The sequence below is a fragment of the Mus musculus genome, chromosome 13 (genome assembly GCF_000001635.26).
Source record: "Mus musculus strain C57BL/6J chromosome 13, GRCm38.p6 C57BL/6J".
Lineage (NCBI taxonomy): Eukaryota > Metazoa > Chordata > Mammalia > Rodentia > Muridae > Mus > Mus musculus.
Window position 1 is genome coordinate 22,394,612 of NC_000079.6, and position 18,325 is coordinate 22,412,936.

The 18,325-nt window shown below is 39.2% G+C and overlaps 1 protein-coding gene across 1 annotated transcript; it reads left to right on the top strand.

The window, feature by feature from the left end:
- The first annotated feature begins 417 nt into the window (after positions 1-417).
- On the top strand, positions 418-1,356 carry Vmn1r200 (vomeronasal 1 receptor 200). The gene has a single exon (NM_134212.1). The coding sequence runs from the start codon at positions 418-420 to the stop codon at positions 1,354-1,356; it is 939 nt and encodes a 312-aa protein (NP_598973.1).
- The last annotated feature ends 16,969 nt before the right edge of the window (positions 1,357-18,325 follow it).

Genomic DNA, 18,325 nt, shown 5'->3' on the forward strand with positions numbered 1-18,325 from the left:
TAAATATACCACATTTTCTGTATCCATTCCTCTGTTGAGGGGCATCTGGGTTGTTTTCAGTTTCTGACTATTACAAATAAGTCTGCTGTGAACATAACGGAGCATGTGCCCTTGTTATATGTCAGAGCATCTTTTGGGTATATGTGAGGAGTGGTATAGCTGGGTCCTTAGGTAGCATAGGTACCAGTTACCAACATCGCCAGTCAGGCCATTAAAAATACCCCAAAGGTCACAAGAAATAGGAGAAATTTTAGAGATTTAAGCTGCAATATTACCTGTGCCCATGAGTGCTTTGTGAGCTCCAAAAAATGCTACTGTGCAAAATGTTCTATTTAGAACCATGCCTAACATTCTGAAGATTTTCTTCAAAATGTTTTTGCAACTTAGATACAAGTTTTTCTACCTAGGAAGGAAGAAATGATTTTAAAGTACATTAAAGAAATTATTTTCCCCTCCATGACAGTGCTTGGCACTCTGGGAAACATGTTTGTTTTTGTGAATTATATGTTCAGTTGGTGGGGAAGCCCTGAGAAGAAACCCATACACCTCATTCTCATCCACTTGGCTTTTACAAACATCATAATCCTTCTTACAAAAGGATTGCAAAAGACAATAGCAGCTTTTGGTTTGAGAAACTTCCTGGATGACATAGGCTGTAAGAGCATTGTCTACCTGGAAAGGGTATCCCGTGGCCTCTCCATCTGTACCAGCAGTCTCCTCACTGTGGTCCAGGCCATCACCATCAGTCCCAGAGCATCTGGATGGAGGAGGCTCAGGACAAAGTCTGCATGGCACATCCTTCCATTCTTGCTATTCTTTTGGATACTCAATGGTTTAATAAGTATGAACCTAATCCATTCCATCACAGGTACAGGTTTTAATATATCACAGCTTGAGAATAGAGACAGCTATTGCTATTTTATGCTAGAAAGTCAGGAAATAAAATGGATTGTTCTCCCTCTCATGGTCATGAGAGATGCAGTGTTTCAGAGTGCCCTGGGAGGGGCCAGTGGCTACATGATATTTCTTCTCCACAAGCACCACCAGCATGTCCTCTACCTTCAGAATTCCAAGCTTCTCTACAGAACTCCCCCTGAGCTGAGAGCTGCCCAGAGTGTCCTCCTTCTGATGCTCTGTTTTGCTTTCTTCTACTGGACAGATTGTGCGTTTTCTCTAATTTTAAGTCTCTCTTCAAGGGACAAAACCTTGATGGTAAATACTCAAGAATTTCTGGCCCTTGGTTATGCAACTTTTAGCCCTTTTGTGCTGATTCACAGGGATGGGCTTCTGGTTGATTGGTGGCATGCTCAGATGGAGAAATTGAGAAAATGTTACTCTCGTTTATATGTGCAATAGGTGTCAGAGTAAACTCAGTTGTTCAGTATTGTGGGTAAGACAAAGTTCCACAATGTACTTTAAGCATGTGTTTATTCTTAGACATTCTTCTTGGTTATTCACAGTCTTGAGCTAAGAGAAAGTGCGAAAGACCTTAGCAAATTACAGTGATATAGACATCTCACTCTCTATTTGCCACTCTTGAAGGGTTTAAAAAAAAAACAAACTTTTCTCTTTGTATTAGTTTACCACATATGAATATTTTGCCTGTATTTATAACTGTATAATAGGTGCATGCTCTGTACCTGTTGAGACTAGAAGAGATCATCAAATATTTAGTGACAGACTGGAGTTACAAGGATTGTTCTGATCCAATGTCTGGCTGTTAGAAATTGAACCTGGCTTCTCTGGAAGACTAGACAGTGCTCTTAAGTATTGAGCCATCTCTCCAACCCTGAGAAAATGGGTCTAGCAAGGGTGTGTAAAACTAGTATTACTACTACCATGGCTGGAAGCATGAAGATGAGGTTTGTAAATTTTATAAAAATTAATAGTGTTGTAACCTTGTTTGTCCAAGGAATACCATTTCTTGTACTTAACCACGTGTTTTCTAAATGTTAATACTTCAAGAATATTTTAAACTACTTCAAAGTATCTGTAAGTATCCATCCAAAAAATATTTTATAGAATTTTTGAAAGAAAGATATGTACTGTGAATTTTGTTGCTAGAAGCCGAATGTAGCAGTCATATAACTTAAATGCCCTGAATCTTTTCACTGGGGTTATATTTGTGAAAGCTCCCAACAGGGATATACTCTGGAGATATGGGATAAACTAGATAATGAATGCACAGTAAGGTTTATTCTGTACTCATTGATAATTTCTGTGGTGTTTAAAAAAATGTGGATTTGTCTCTTTCAAAATTAACTAATAAGTGTGACTGAAGCTAACTGAGGCATTCTAGCAGCTGCCCTTTGTTAATGCCTGGGTGCTTTCCGCTGTACTGTCCAGCTCTTTGTCACCAAAAGGCTGTGAAAGAATCTAACTCTACATTCATTTAAATGAAGGATTTACTTCTTAATTTCTTAAATTCTATCCATACAATAGGATCATGACATTATTCTAAGAATCTGATGGACACATTCTGAAAAATATTTCTTGATGTTATCATTGAACATGGAATTGTTGAATTATTATTCATTTGTTTATATTCCATTTATAAAACATTTCTCTGTCATATCTGACTAGATGTTTGGCTGGTGCATGGCTCTACTTTACAATGATCAATAAATAATTATATTTTGCTTGGTTTCACTGTATACACAAAATATTTAAGTAAATTATGATTGTGCTATGGGTAATTAAATAGCTTGTTTTTCTAATATATTTCTTTTATGTGTATGTGCATGTGTGGATGTATGCCACATTTATATAGCTGCCCGCACAGGCCTGAAGAGGGTTTTAGGTCCCAAGGAGCTAGAGCTACAAGCTGTCATGCGTCTTATGATGTGGGTACAGGGTAAGGAAGTAGAGTTCTCTGCAAGAGAAGCAGGTCTCTTCACCATCTCCTGTCTTTCTGATGTAAATGTGACTTGTCTATAGGTAACATCCATTGGTCATGTTAATCTCACTGCATTTATGTCAAGCCCTTTTCTAAGTATCTGACATAAAGAACCAGACAAATCAACACCTTTTAAATCAGCCTGTGCAATTTGGCTCAAAAGGAAGTGATGTAAGAAGGAAGTGATGTAAGAACATGGAAATGTGTTTAGTCTGAGTGATGGAGAGGTTTTTCAATATTAAGAATAGACGGTGACTGGAGAGGTGACTCAGTGAGTAAAAGTACCTGCTGACACCCAGACAGCCTGATCTGTCTCTGAAGAAGAAAACTGACTCTCACATGCTGTCCTCTGACCTCCACATGCAAATTGACATACACACATGGACACACACAGGAATCTGTAGTTACACACGTGTATGTGTGCGTGTGAATATATATGTGTGTGTGTGTGTGTGTATGTGTGAAGGATCTGAATAGAAAACTATACCAATGAGATTGGTGTCACCATGCTCCCACAATGCTCCTAAGATGATGATAAAGCATAAACTTTTTAAAATTCCAAGTAAGTCCCTTATTATTTCTCCTTGTGTAAAACTTGTATCGGTTATGGTATGTCTTTGCAGTGATAAAACCGTGACTAAGACAAGAACTATGTTAGTTTTATATTAGTACAAAAATACTACAACTTTCAGCAAAATTTGGAATTATACAGATTGCTCTACAAATACTGACACAGATAAAGGTACACAATTGGGGAAGACCTCAGGACAGTAAACATAAAGTTAGATGGGTAGGGTAAAATAGGGCATGTGGAAGGTCTTGGTTGGCAGAAATAACATGATCAAAAAATATTATATGAGAAAATTTAAGTTAAAATAAAAGGAAATAGATCAGAACAAAAAATTAAATCCCCAGGAACCATAGCCTCCTAGTTACTGTGTCCTGAACATGACACTGAAGATAGCGCTGGGCTGTAGCACTCAATGATACTTTATTATTACTAAATAATATGCTTGAAAATTGTTCAGAATGTGACTATTTTGTGTTATCAAAGTATTTCTTGTTTTGGGGGTACATAAAGGGAAAGAGGCAAGACTGGAGTTAAGACCTGAGGACCAGAAACCCTTGGGCACTGTTCACTACCCTTCTCCTTACCCACAGGCACTCTAATTAGGATTATAAAGTGTCTGGGTTCAGCAGATGATAGAACACCAAGGAGAAGGCAGAGCTTCCCTCAGGGTTGAGACAGAAGAGTCTTTTAAAGCCAAACTCCTGTTGGTGACATCCTGATACCTTGCTTGAGCACAAGGACTTTAGGTTGATAAACAGGACCTGGCTGTGCTGTGAGGACACCCACCCTGAGCCCTGCACAGGCTGCACAGGTGAGTGCTGACATGTCATGTGGGCACAGAAAGAAATCTGTGGAAGACTAGGAGGAAAGGATGTAGGCTCCCTGATACTCTGAGAGGGGACAGAGAGGCATGACTCAGAGAGAAGATGGTCTATCAATTCCTAAATGCAATCTAAAATTGTCTCAGTGTTCACAGGGACAGTGTATGGTCAAGTAGGGGTATGAGACAGAGACACCTGGAGTACAGCTTGAAATAGCAAGCTCTTGCTCCCATAGCTTCTGCACATTCTATGTGATTTTTCCCTCTAAAAGCTTTTCACTTTGATATGAGCTGTGTAACTTCTGTTGACTTCGATCCTTCATGCATGGAGCACTCTACTCCTTCTTTCTTCATCATGATTTTATTTATCGTAAATTTACCCTTTTCTAGAACCAGTGGAAATCATATTATATGAAAATTTTAGAGAAAGTAGACATGAGGCTATATATAAACTCTAACAAACATTTTGGAATATTGGTCTTTAAAGAATGCTAGATACTTCTTAAGAATTATGTACATCTGCTTACTGAATCGCTAAAATATACCTATATTGAACAAAACATAATTTACATATAAAAATAGTTTTTATTAAAGGTAAATAATATACTCAAAATGATGAATATATGAATTAGGGAAGACAGAATATACATCCACATTGCGTGGTCATAAATCATCTTGTGAATCCTGAATTTTCTATTGCTAATGTTTTGATATCACTTAATCTTCTGGAAAAGGTATAACCCTCCACTATATAATTTGTGAGAAATTCCTTATTTAAGTGAATGGATTGATTCTATCTTCATGGAAGGAAGAAGCTTGTGAAAGCTAATTAAAATGTAAACATTCGGATTGAATGGCTGGCTCAGTGGTTAAAAGCACTGATTGCTCTTGCAGAATTCTGTTTCGATTTTCAACACCCACATGATCCATCACCTACAATTCCAGGCCCAAGAAATCTAATGCCTTATTCTGATTTGTGAAGGTACCAAACACACAAGTGATACCCAGGCACATATGCATCCACAAAATTAAGACAAAACAAAATGAAATACTCATATAAATGTCTCTCTGATAGTTCCTTGAATATATGTAAATGGATAATTTTTCAGTGCAGGAGTGACCCTATTCAGAAAGCAAAGCTTCTTTATTTCAATAAATATTATATTTCAAAACACCAAGGGGTACATCTTTAAAAATATGCAGTCATAAAAAGATCATTACAGAGATAATGTAACTAAATATTAGCTACACTGAAATATGACTATAAAGATAGTCCATGATATTCAGTGAATCTGTGGGAACTTGGGAATTTACTTTCCCTGTGCATGAAAGGAAACACGGAACACACCACAGAAAGAGTATCCCAAACTGGATTGACTTCGTCAAGGGCTTTAAGGAATGAGAGCAACCAGGACATCTTGTTATTCAGTTCATCTGTAATTTCCATAGGATAGTCCAGCCATAACACTCAGTTAGCAATATATGTACAAATCATTTTTGAGCATTCCATAATAGGGCGATACAAGGTAACATATGTACTAAAGCATCTCTCAGGTCTTCTCAGCACAGAGGGGCAGATATAAATAAACTAACAGACAGCACAGTCCTGAGGGCTCAGGGAAATTGTAGGAGACACATGTGTGATCTGTGGGCAGCACTGAGCTATGAAGGGTCATGGCTGGACTCAGATCAGAAAGAGAACATCACAGCTACCATTGTTGGAGGGTGAGTGCAAGTGATACATCTGCTCAGGAGAAGCTGAAAGTGATTCACAGATAAACTTGCTGAGCAGAAAAAACAAACAAACAAACAAACAAATAAGCAAACAAACAAAACTAAAGTCTGGAAGAAAAATAGACAAGGTTTTCATATACAATTATTTATAGTTTATAAAAATAGAATCACAATGAATATATTTATGGTTTAATCCACACTTTAAACAAGAGAATACAGAAAATGGATGTCACGTGGAAAATTACCCAAATCAGTATGAGGTACTAGGTTGTTTGTAATTTATAGGGTATAGCGTTACTGACTGATAAAAATCACTGCTTTCATGAACCTTAGAAATCAAAGTTGTAGGAAGTGCTTCTGCTTGGAGTCCAGAGGAACAATGCTTAACCCCAGAGCTGAGATTTGATATTTCCCTGGGAGAAAGTTCTTAGGGAATCATCAGAAAAAGCACAAAAGTAAAGGAGTAGCTTATTTTAATACGATCACACAGATAAGATGATATGAAAAAAAATTAATCACACCCTCCCAAGGGAATGGGCTATCTACTAACCGATCTACTTATTCTGCCAGGGACCAGGCTTGGCTGAGGGCAGAGCCAAAAGAAGGGTGGATGCAAGAGAAGTGAAAGGAAGGAAGGATCAGACATGAGATTCCATTCCTTTCATGAGAGACAGGACAGAGAGGAAGCACATCTCTATATGGCTTTTCCTACTATGACAACTTTTGTCTCTTTCGGGATTTATTTGTACATAAGATCATTTCCTCAGAAATTTTATTCATTGATTACACAGCTTTTCAATGTACATTTTCTTCTAAAGTCTTTATGGATATATATAAGAATGTTAAAAAGGGAACACAGTGAACAAACAGCAATCTTGTGAGAACTAAAAATTAACATTATGATAAATCCATTTTCTTTAAAGTTAATATCTTCTTCCTTAAGCTTGGTGTCATGAAGCCTTATGGTCACAGAAATGCTAGACAGGATAACTGCATTTGAATTTGACTCTGTTTCAATTTGGCCTAAGATTAATGGATCAAAAGTTATTTTCTATTACCTATTATATCAAACTTGGCTTTCTACAAAGTTCAGTCTCTAACCAATATTTAATTCTTCCATTCTTTCCTCTGTATTTCTTTTATATTTGGCATAAGCTTACCATCTTTTTTCTTTGATTCTTAAAATATTGTTCAGGTCCTTTGCTTAAGCAAGGGGACTCTATCAGTAAAGTTCTGATCTGACAAGTCTGTTGAGGAAGGCAGGCAATTCACTGAGACAAGACGCTCTCCTCTGCGTCTCTGTGTCTCTGTCATGAACCTTTGTTTCAATATGATTCCTATCTTTATTACAATTCTGTAAAGAATAGAAGAACATCAGGATTCCTAAAGCTACTTACTTTTGCCTTCAGGAAAGTACCAAGGCTTGTCATTAACCTGTATGATCAAAATATTTTCCTATTCATACAAATCCTTGGTTTTAAGGTTGGACATTAAAAACCTAGCAATTCAATTACAGCTTGTGAGCTTTAGATTTTCCCTAAGGTTTTCTTCTTTAATAAATTTTCTCAAATCCTCTCATTCTTACTCGTTGATGATCTAAATGTTTATTGAAGTAATAAGTTTTTAGGAAGGACTCAGTTTTCTGCATAACTGTTTTTCCATGGAACTTTCAGAAATTTCATTCTTGTTTACACTGAGTTTTTGTTATCCCAGCTCTGGCTTTTGTAGAGAGCCCTTTAGCAATAAGAAACATACATATAACAAAAGGTGTGCAATGACTATCCACCAAGAGGAGTGAAGGGTCAGTCAGGCTGTCCAAGCAAGGGAACTTTGTCAAACAGCACCTTGAGGACACTTGACATCACAATTAATCCATTTGTTAGTTATTGCCAAAACCAATTCAGAATTGCAGACAGAGAAAAGCTACATGTATTCACCTGGAAAGCAACAGTGTCTCAGCAAGCATAACAATTCATTAGGGAAACTACTTCCTGTTAGCTCAGTGTGGGCTTCAGAGATGTGGGCAGAAATGCTTTTGGGAGAAGACCCATTGAACAAACTTCTGGGAAAATTAGCATCAACATGTGAAGAATCAATTGGAGCCTATTTCTTGTCTTATATAGATGGCAGCTAAAAATTAATCAGCAACCTTCATGTTAATCCCCAAATTCTGAGACCACAGGATAGAAATGTAAAGAAAACACTTTAAGATGTAGACACGGAGAGATGTGTTCTGCACAGAACACTCCTGTACAAAATCACAAGATCTAGTTCAAAAGAATATATGAAAATTTATATGTAAAGAAATGTCAAATTTACATAAAAGCAGTGCAGTAAAAGAGGGAGGGAAACATTTGGGCTATAAATAAATAAAATAATATTTATAAAGTATATAATTAAGATAACTTCTGAGTCAAATGAAGTAATTTTGGAGGGTGGGGTCATTGCTAAGAGCAGTGGATGGGAGTCAGCACTAACAGGGGCAGATGGAGGTTGGCACAGATAGCTACTGATGGGGGCTGCTGTCTATGACAGCCAGCAATTACAGAAATATCTCAGCAGACTTCCTCTGTGGGAACAAAGCTTGATTCACTGGGGTTGGCACTCTCAGAGGCCAGCGAAAAACTATCAACTCTTTTAACTCTTAGAGGCCTGCAAGAAAGAAATGGAAAGAGAGGAAACTCATACACACACAAACACACACACACACACACACACACACACACACACACACACACTCTGAGTGGATGAAGCAAAAAGCAGACTCCAAAAACTTCATACATAAAAATACATACCTAAATGTATACATGTATGCAGAGAGATAGAAAGACAGTTGCACAGATATTTACATAATCACACACTGAATGAATAGAGTAAAGCTTCAGAAAGAAGGCTACACGCATTTCATTATTTCATATATAAATATATATGTATACATATATATTCACATAGATACAAATACATACACATATATACATGTATACATATGCACATGTATAGAACAAGCATAACAACAAGTATGCTTAGCATACTCCAAGCATTTCACACATATATAAATATATACACATATACACATACTTGGTAGATGGATACACCAATATACACTTTATTTTTTCTCATAGCTTATATATCCCAGAAAAATCTTTCAAGCAGTATAAAATTACAATTTAATTGTGTTCTATTTTTCTTCTAGTGAGTGACTATGGAAAAAAAAGTATGCTTCCAATACCCTTACACAAAATAACATGAATTACAGGTTAAAAAAAAAAAGAAATTATTCCCAAGAACCCAGATACATTTACAACTAAGAAACTTGTTATAGATTAACAAAGTGGGAGCAAGACTGGTAGTTTTCTCAGTCAGTTTCTCTTACTGGCAGGCAGCAATATGTGGCCCCAAAGAAAGGGATCAAACACTTTATTAGTTATCTTTTAAAGTAATAAGGATCTTAAAAGTACCACAAATCTGAACTTTTATATAAAGATCAGACATATCAACTTTAAATCTTCAGAATGCACACTACTCATCAGCGTTTTTTTTTGTTTTTTGTTTTTTGTTTTTTGTGTTTTTCGGGAAGCAGGTGTGGCTGCATGAGCCAAGATGATGCCCTGGCCCATTGCCAGGCCTCATGAAACCCACATGTTTACTACCTTGCCCAAACATGCACAGTGAAACTGCATGAGTAAGCTGCCTGCCAAGTTAGATTATTCCTCGTGATCCAGATCTGTCAGCCTATCTGTCACTGACCTGAGCTTGTGCTTGGAGCGTGTGTGATTCTGATTGGATGAGGTGGTGTGGAGTGAGATGAGGTCAGTAGCCACTACTGTATAAGAATAGCCCTTGCCCCAAGTAAGAAGAAAAGCTGCAAGTAAAGCAGAAGCCGCAGAAGCTGCATGAACCCATCTTGGTGTCCGTGTCATTCTTGTCTCTGCGGGTCGGAGACTGTGGCAAGTGGTGGCCCGTATGGGCAAATTTTGGTAAGCAGCATTATGTAAAGAAAGCATGGCCTGACAGGTTCCCCGGGAAAAAAAGAGGATGGAACACTAAGGTTCTGAGGAATAGAGACGAAGGGAATTTCAGCAACATGGGTTCAACTTCATCTAAAATTAAAGTAAAAATGACATTGACCCCGCTTCTTAAAAGAAGAGGTATTAACATGAAAGCAGAGATGGTGGACAGATTTCTGGACACCCTCTCCAAGGAACCCCTGGATTGGAAAGTTGTACAAAGATTGAAGGAGTCAGTTTTGACTTATGGGGTCCAGGCTGCCTGTACCATAACTCAGGTTGAGTCCTACGTAGCCCAGCTAATTCTTAAGGGTATAAAGGTGGAGCTAGGAGTTTTGGTAAACAACCTGATGTAATAATCACGCCATATACTCCTAAACAGATTGAGGTACTTGCCTCCACTAATTGGTTTCAGTTTGTCATGAGAAATTCTATGATATACCCCAAAATTACCCAGACTGAGCCAATCCCAGGTACTGTTAATGTATTTACTGATGGATCCAAAGAACAGCGTGGGAGTAGTTTGTGTTGAAGGAAATCAACCCCAAGCTCATGTATTTCCCTATCAATCTGCACAAGCTGTTGTTGGAGCAGTTAGTATTTGCTTCCTGCATTACTCATATGTCAAGAATGTGTGTAACCTCTGTTCAGTAACAGAATTTTTCCAGAGCTGCAAATCTGTCGCATGCAATTGGTGCGATGCTACTAGGAAATTGGAGTCATGATCTCGACACAAAGATGAAGGAATTGTGAGCATCGATTGTTGCAGTGAACAACACCCGTGTGGAGATTACAAATGCAAAGCAATGGCTGGAGATCATCCAAGGAACTGTGGGATCCTTAAAATAATTGGGGAAGGATGGCTTTTTGCACGCTCCTGCTGACTGTTGTATGTGGAGGAATGCTTTGGTGGATGGCACATATGCGAAGGCGGCACAGGGCTGATAACGAGCTTTAGTACAGGCTATGGCAGCCTTGGAAGCAGGAACATCCCCCCAATGTTGGCTCAACATGCTGGATCAGTAATCAATGACGGGTAAGATCCCCTCGTGCACATACCAACCTAAGACAGGATGGCGAAAGTGAGTTCGTCACTCCCATGGCGGGTAAGGATGTGAAATGGATGGGGGCAACCTAAGACAGATGCTGATCCCAGAGCTACTAATAAAACAAAAAGGGGGAGATTCGAGAAGTGGGTGCGGCCGCTTGGGCAAAGATGGCACCCTGGCCCATTGCCAGGCCCCATGAAACCCACATGTTTACTGCCTTGCCCGAACATGCTCAGTGAAACTGCATGAGTAAGCTGCCTGCTAAGTTAGATTATTCCTCATGATCCGGATCTGTCAGCCTATCTGTGACTGACCTGAGCTCGAGCCTGGAGCATGTGTGATTCTGATTGGATGAGATGGAGTGAGATGAGGTCAGTTGCCGCTACTGTATAAGAATAGCCCTTGCCCCAAGTAAGAAGAAAAGCTGCATATTCGATAAATGGATATTAGCCCAGATACTTAGAATACCCAAGATATAAGATACAATTTGTGAAACTCATGAAACTCAAATAGAACAAAGACCAAAGTGTGAACACTTTGCCCCTTTTTAGAATTGGGAACAAAACACCCATGGAAGGAGTTACAGAGACAAAGTTTGGAGCTGAAACGAAAGGACAGACCATCTAGAGACTGCCATATCCAAGGATCCATCCCATAATCAGCCTCCAAATGCTGACACCATTGCATACACTAGCAAGATTTTGCTGAAAGGACGCTGATATAGCTGTCTCTTGTGAGACTATTCCAGGGCCTAACAAACAAGTAAGTGGATGCTCACCGTCAGCTATTGGATGGATCACATGGCCCCCAATGGAAGAGCTAGAGAAAGTACCCAAGGAGCTAAAGGGGTCTGCAACCCTATAGGTGGAACAAAAATATGAACTAACCAGTACCCCCCAGAGCTCATGTCTCTAGCTACATATGGATCAGAAGATGGCCTAGTCGGCCATCAGAGGAAAGAGAGGCCCATTGGTCGTGCAAAATTAATATGCCTCAGTATAGGGGAACACCAGGGCCAAGAAGTTGGAGTGTGTGTGTGTGGGGGGGGAGTGCAGTGGGGGGAAGGGTATGGGGGACTTCTGAGATATCACTGGAAATGTAAATGAATAAAATACCTAATAAAAAATAAGAGACTTCCAGTTCACTCCAGCACCGGGGTTCCTGGCCCACTGAGTCTCCGGACACAAGCAAGGACCCACACAGTATCCCCCACGGGATCCTAAGATCTCTGGTGAGTGGAACACAGCGTCTGCTTCAATCCAACCACACAGGGCCTGAGACTGCATTAACTAGGGAAGCAGATACATCAGGGCCACAAGTCCCTTCCAGTCCACTCCGGCACCGGGGTTCCTGGCCCGGGGAGTATCCTGACACCCGCAAGGACCCACACAGGATCCCCCATGGGATCCCAAGACCACTGGTGAGTGGAGCACAACTTCTGCCAGGAGGCAGGTTCAAACACCAGATATCTGGGCACCTTCCCTGTAAGAGGAGAGCTTGCCTGCAGAGAGTACTCTGACCACTGAAACTAAGGAGAGAGCTAGTCTCCCAGGTCTGCTGATAGAGGCCAACATAATCACCTGAGGAACAATCTCTAACCAGGCAACTATAACAACTAGCTCCAGAGATTACCAGATGGTGAAAGGCAAACATAAGAATCCTACTAACAGAAATCAAGACCACTCACTATCATCAGAATGTAGCACTCCCACCCCACCTAGTTCTGGGCACCACAACACAACCAAAAAGCTAGACCCGGATTTAAAAGCATATCTCATGATGATGGTAGAAGACATCAAGAAGGACTTTAAAAACTCACTTAAAGAAATGCAGGAGAACACAGCTAAACAGGTAGAAGACCTTAAAAAGGAAACACAAAAATCCCTTAAAGTGGGAAAACACGACCAAACAGGTGATGGAATTGAATAAAACTATCCAAGACCTAAAAAGGGAAGTAGACACAATAAAGAAAATGCAAAGTGAGGCAACGCTGGACATAGAAACCCTACGAAAGAAATCTGGAAACATAGATGCCAGCATCACCAACAGAATACAAGAGATGGAGGAGAGAATCTCAGGTGCAGAAGATTCCATAGAGAACATCAACCCAACAATCAAAGAAAATAAAAAACACAAAAGGATCCTAATTCAAAACATCCAGGAAATCCAGGACACAATGAGAAGACCAAACCTAAAGATAATAGGAATTGATGAGAATAAAGATTTTCAACTTAAAGGGCCAGCAAATATCTTCAACAAAATTATAGAAGAAAACTTCCCAGACCTAAAGAATGACATGCCCATGAACATACAAGAAGCCTACAGAACTCCAAATGGACTGGACCAGAAAAGAAATTCCTCCCGACACATAATAATCAAAACAAAAAATGCACTAAATAAAGATAGAATATTAAAAGCCGTAAGGGAGAAAAGTCAAGTAACATATAAAGGCAGGTCTATCAGAATTACAACAGACTTTTCACGAGAGACTATGAAAGCCAGAAGAGTCTGGACAGATGTTATACAGACACTAAGAGAACACAAATGCCAACCCAGGCTACTATACCCAGCCAAACTATCAATTACCATAGATGGAGAAACCGAAGTATTCCAAGACAAAACCAAATTCACATATTATCTTTCCACGAATCCAGCCCTTCAAAGGATAATAACAGAAAAAAACAAATACAAGGATGGAAAACTCGCACTAGAAAAAGCAAGAAAGTACTCCCTCAACAAAACAAAAAGAAGACAGGCACAAGAACAGAATGCCAACTCTAACAACAAAAATAAAAGTAAACAACAATTACTTTTCCTTAATATCTCTTAATATCAATGGACTCAATTCCCCAATAAAAAGACATAGACTAACAGACTGGCTACACAAACATGACCCAACATTCTGCTGCTTACAGGAAACCCATCTCAGGGAAAAAGACAGACACTACCTCAGAGTGAAAGGCTGGAAAACAATTTTCCAAGCAAATGGTTTGAAGAAACAAGCTGGAGTAGCCATTCTGATATCTAATAAAATCGACTTCCAACCCAAAGTCATCAAAAAAGACAAGGAGGGACACTTCATACTCATCAAAGGTAAAATCCTCCAAGAGGAACTCTCAATTCTGAATATCTATGCTCCAAATGCAGGGGCAGCCACATTCATTAAAGAAACTTTAGTAAAGCTCAAAGCACACATGGCACCTCACACAATAATAGTGGGAGACTTCAACACACCAATTTCATCAATGGACAGATCATGGAAACAGAAACTAAACAGGGACACAGTGAAACTAACAGAAGTTATGAAACAAATGGACTTAATAGATATCTACAGAACATTTTATCCTAAAAGAGAAGGATATACCTTCTTCTCAGCACCTCATGGGACCTTCTCCAAAATTGACCATATAATTGGTCACAAAACAGGCCTCAACAGATACAAAAATATTGAAATTGTCCCGTGCATCCTATCAGACCACCATGGACTAAGGCTGATCTTCAATAACAACATAAATAATGGAAAGCTAACATTCACATGGAAACTGAACAACACTCTTCTCAATGATACCTGGTCAAGGAAGGAATAAAGAAAGAAATTAAAGACTTAAATTAAATTAAAGAGTTTAATGAAAATGAAGCCACCACATACCCAAACCTATGGGACACAATGAAAGCATTTCTAAGAGGATAACTCATAGCTCTGAGTGCCTCCAAAAAGATACGGGAGAGAGCACACACTAGCAGCTTGAAAACACATCTAAAAGCTCTAGAAAAAAAGGAAGAAAATTCACACAAGAGGAGTAGACGGCAGGAAATAATCAAACTCAGGGGTGAAATCAACCAAGTGGGAACAAGAAGAACTATTCAAAGAATTAACCAAACAAAAAGTTGGTTCTTTGAGAAATCAACAAGATAGATAAACCCTTAGCCAGACTCACTAGAGGGCACAGGGACAGCATCCTAATTAACAAAATCAGAAATGAAAAGGGAGACATAACAACAGATCCTGAGGAAATCCAAAACACCATCAGATCCTTCTACAAAAGGCTATACTCAACAAAACTGGAGAACCTGGATGAAATGGACAAATTTCTAGACAGATACCAGGTACCAAAGTTAAATCAGGATCAAGTTAACGATCTAAACAGTCCCATATCCCCTAAAGAAATAGAAGCAGTCATTAATAGTCTCCCAACCAAAAAAAGCCCAGGACAAGATGGGTTTAGTGCAGAGTTCTACCAGACCTTCAAAGAAGATCTCATTCCAGTTCTGCACAAAGTATTCCACAAAATAGAAGTAGAAGGAACTCTACCCAACTCATTCTATGAAGCCACAATTACTCTCATACCTAAACCACAGAAAGATCCAACAAAGATAGAGAACTTCAGACCAATTTCCCTTATAAATATCAATGTAAAAATACTCAATAAAAATCTCGCTAACCGAATCGAAGAACACATTAAAGCAATCATCCATCCTGACCAAGTAGGGTTTATTCCAGGGATGCAGGGATGGTTTAATATATGGAAAACCATCAAAGTAATCCATTATATAAACAAACTCAAAGACAAAAACCACATGATCATCTTTGTGGAAAAAGCAATCAACAAGATCAACACCCATTCATGATAAAAGACTTGCAAAGATCAGGAATTCAAGGCCCATACCTAAACATGATAAAAGCAATCTACAGCAAACCAGTAGCCAACATCAAAGTAAATGGTGAGAAGCTGGGAGCAATCCCACTAAAATCAGGGAGTAGAAAAGGCTGCCCACTTTCTCCCTACCTATTCAACATAATACTTGAAGTCCTACCCAGAGCAATTTGACAACAAACGGAGATCAAGGGGATACAAATTGGAAACGATGAAGTCAAAATATCACTTTTTGCAGATGATATGATAGTATATATAAGTGACCCTAAAAATTCCACCAGAGAACTCCTAAACCTGATAAACAGCTTTGGTGAAGTAGCTGGATATAAAACTAACTCAAACAAGTCAATGGCCTTTCTCTACACAAAGAATAAGCAGGCTGAGAAAGCAATTAGGGAAACAATACCCTTTTCAATAGTCACAAATAATATAAAATACCTTGTCATGACTCTAACTAAGGAAGTGAAAGATCTGTATGATAAGAACTTCAAGTCTCTGAAGAAAGAAGTTAAAGAAGATCTCAGAAGATGGAAAGATCTCCCATGCTCATGGATTGGCAGGATCAACATTGTAAAAATGGCTATCTTGAGAAAAGCAATCTATAGATTCAATGCAATCCCCATCAAAATTCCAACTCAATTCTTCACCGAATTAGAAAGAGCAATCTGCAAATTCATCTGGAATAACAAAAAACCTAGGATAGCAAAAACTCTTCTCAACGATAAAAGAACCTCTGGGGGAATCACCTTGCCTGACCTAAAGCTTTGCTACAGAGCAATTGTGATAAAAACTGCATGGCACTGGTATAGAGACAGACAAGTAGACCAATGGAATAGAATTGAAGACCCAGAAATGAACCCACACACCTATGGTCACTTGATCTTTGACAAGGGAGCTAAAACCATCCAGTGGAAAAAAGACAGCATTTTCAACAAATGGTGCTAGCACAACTTGTTATCATGTAGAAGAATGCGAATCGATCCATTCCTATCTCCTTGTACTAAGGTCAAATCTAAGTGGATCAAGGAACTTCACATAAAACCAGAGACAGTGAAACTTATAGAGGAGAAAGTGGGGAAAAGCCTCGAAGATATGGGCACAGGGGAAAATTCCTGAATAGAACAGCAATGGCTTGTGCTGTAAGATCGAGAATTGACAAATGGGATCTCATGAAACTGCAAAGCTTCTGCAAGACAAAAGACACAGTCAGTAAGACAAAAAGACCACCTACAGATTGGGAAAGGATCTTTACCTATCCTAAATCAGATAGGGGACTAATATCTAATATATATAAAGAACTCAAGAGGGTGGACTCCAGAAAATCAAATAACCCCATTAAAAATGGGGCTCAGAGCTAAACAAAGAATTCTTACCTGAGGAATACCGAATGGCTGAGAAACACCTGAAAAAATGTTCAACATCCTTAATTATCAGAAAAATGCAAATCAAAAGAACTCTGAGATTCCATCTCACACCAGTCAGAATGGCTAAGATCAAAAATTCAGGTGACAGCAGATGCTGGTGAGAATGTGGAGAAATAGGAACACTGCTCCATTGTTGGTGGGATTGGAAGCTTGTACAACCACTCTGGAAATCAGTCTGGCAGTTCCTCAGAAAATTGGACATAGCACTACCGGAGGATCCCACAATACCTCTCCTGGGCATATATCCAGAAGATGTCCTAACCGGTAAGAAGGACACATGCTCCACTATGTTCATAGCAGCCTTATTTATAATAGCCAGAAGCTGGAAAGAATCCAGATGTCCCTCAACAGAGGAATGGATACAAAAAATGTGGTACATTGACACAATGGAGTACTACTCAGCTATTAAAAAGAATGAATTTATGAAATTCCTAGGCAAATGGATGGACCTGGAGGGTATCATCCTGAGTGAGGTAACACAATCACAAAAGAACTCAAATGATATGTACTTACTGATAAGTTGATATTAGCCCAGAAACTTAGTATACCCGAGATATAAGATACAATTTGCAAAACACATGGAAGTGAAGAAGAAAGAAGACCAAAGTGTGGACACTTTGCCTCTTTTTAGAATTGGAAACAATCACCCATGGCAGGAGTTACAGAGACAAAGTTTGGAGCTGAGACAAAAGGATGGACCATGTAGAGACTGCCATATCCAGGGATCCATCCCATAATTTGCCTCCAAAGGAAGACACCATTGCATACACTAGCAAGCGTTTGCTGAAAGGACCCTGGTATAGCTGTCTCTTGTGAGACTATGCCGAGGCCTAGCAAACACATAAGTGGATGCTCACAGTCAGCTATTGGATGGACCACAGGGCTCCCAATGGAGGAGCTAGAGAAAGTATCCAAGGAGCTAAAGAGATCTGCAACCCTGTACGTGCAACAACATTATGAGCTAACCAGTACCCCGGAGCTCTTGACTCTAGCTGCATATGTATCAAAAGATGGCCTAGTCGGCCATCACTGGAAAGAGAGGCCCATTGGACACACAATCTTTATATGCTCCAGTACAGGGGAACGCCAGGGCCAAAAAATGGGAATGGGTGGGTAGGGAAGTGGGTTGGAGGAGGGTATGGGGGACTTTTGGGATAGCATTGGAAATG

Excerpts from the sequence above, each read along its gene's own strand:
- Vmn1r200 (NM_134212.1), top strand. The coding sequence starts at position 418 with ATGATTTTAAAGTACATTAAAGAAATTATTTTCCCCTCCATGACAGTG.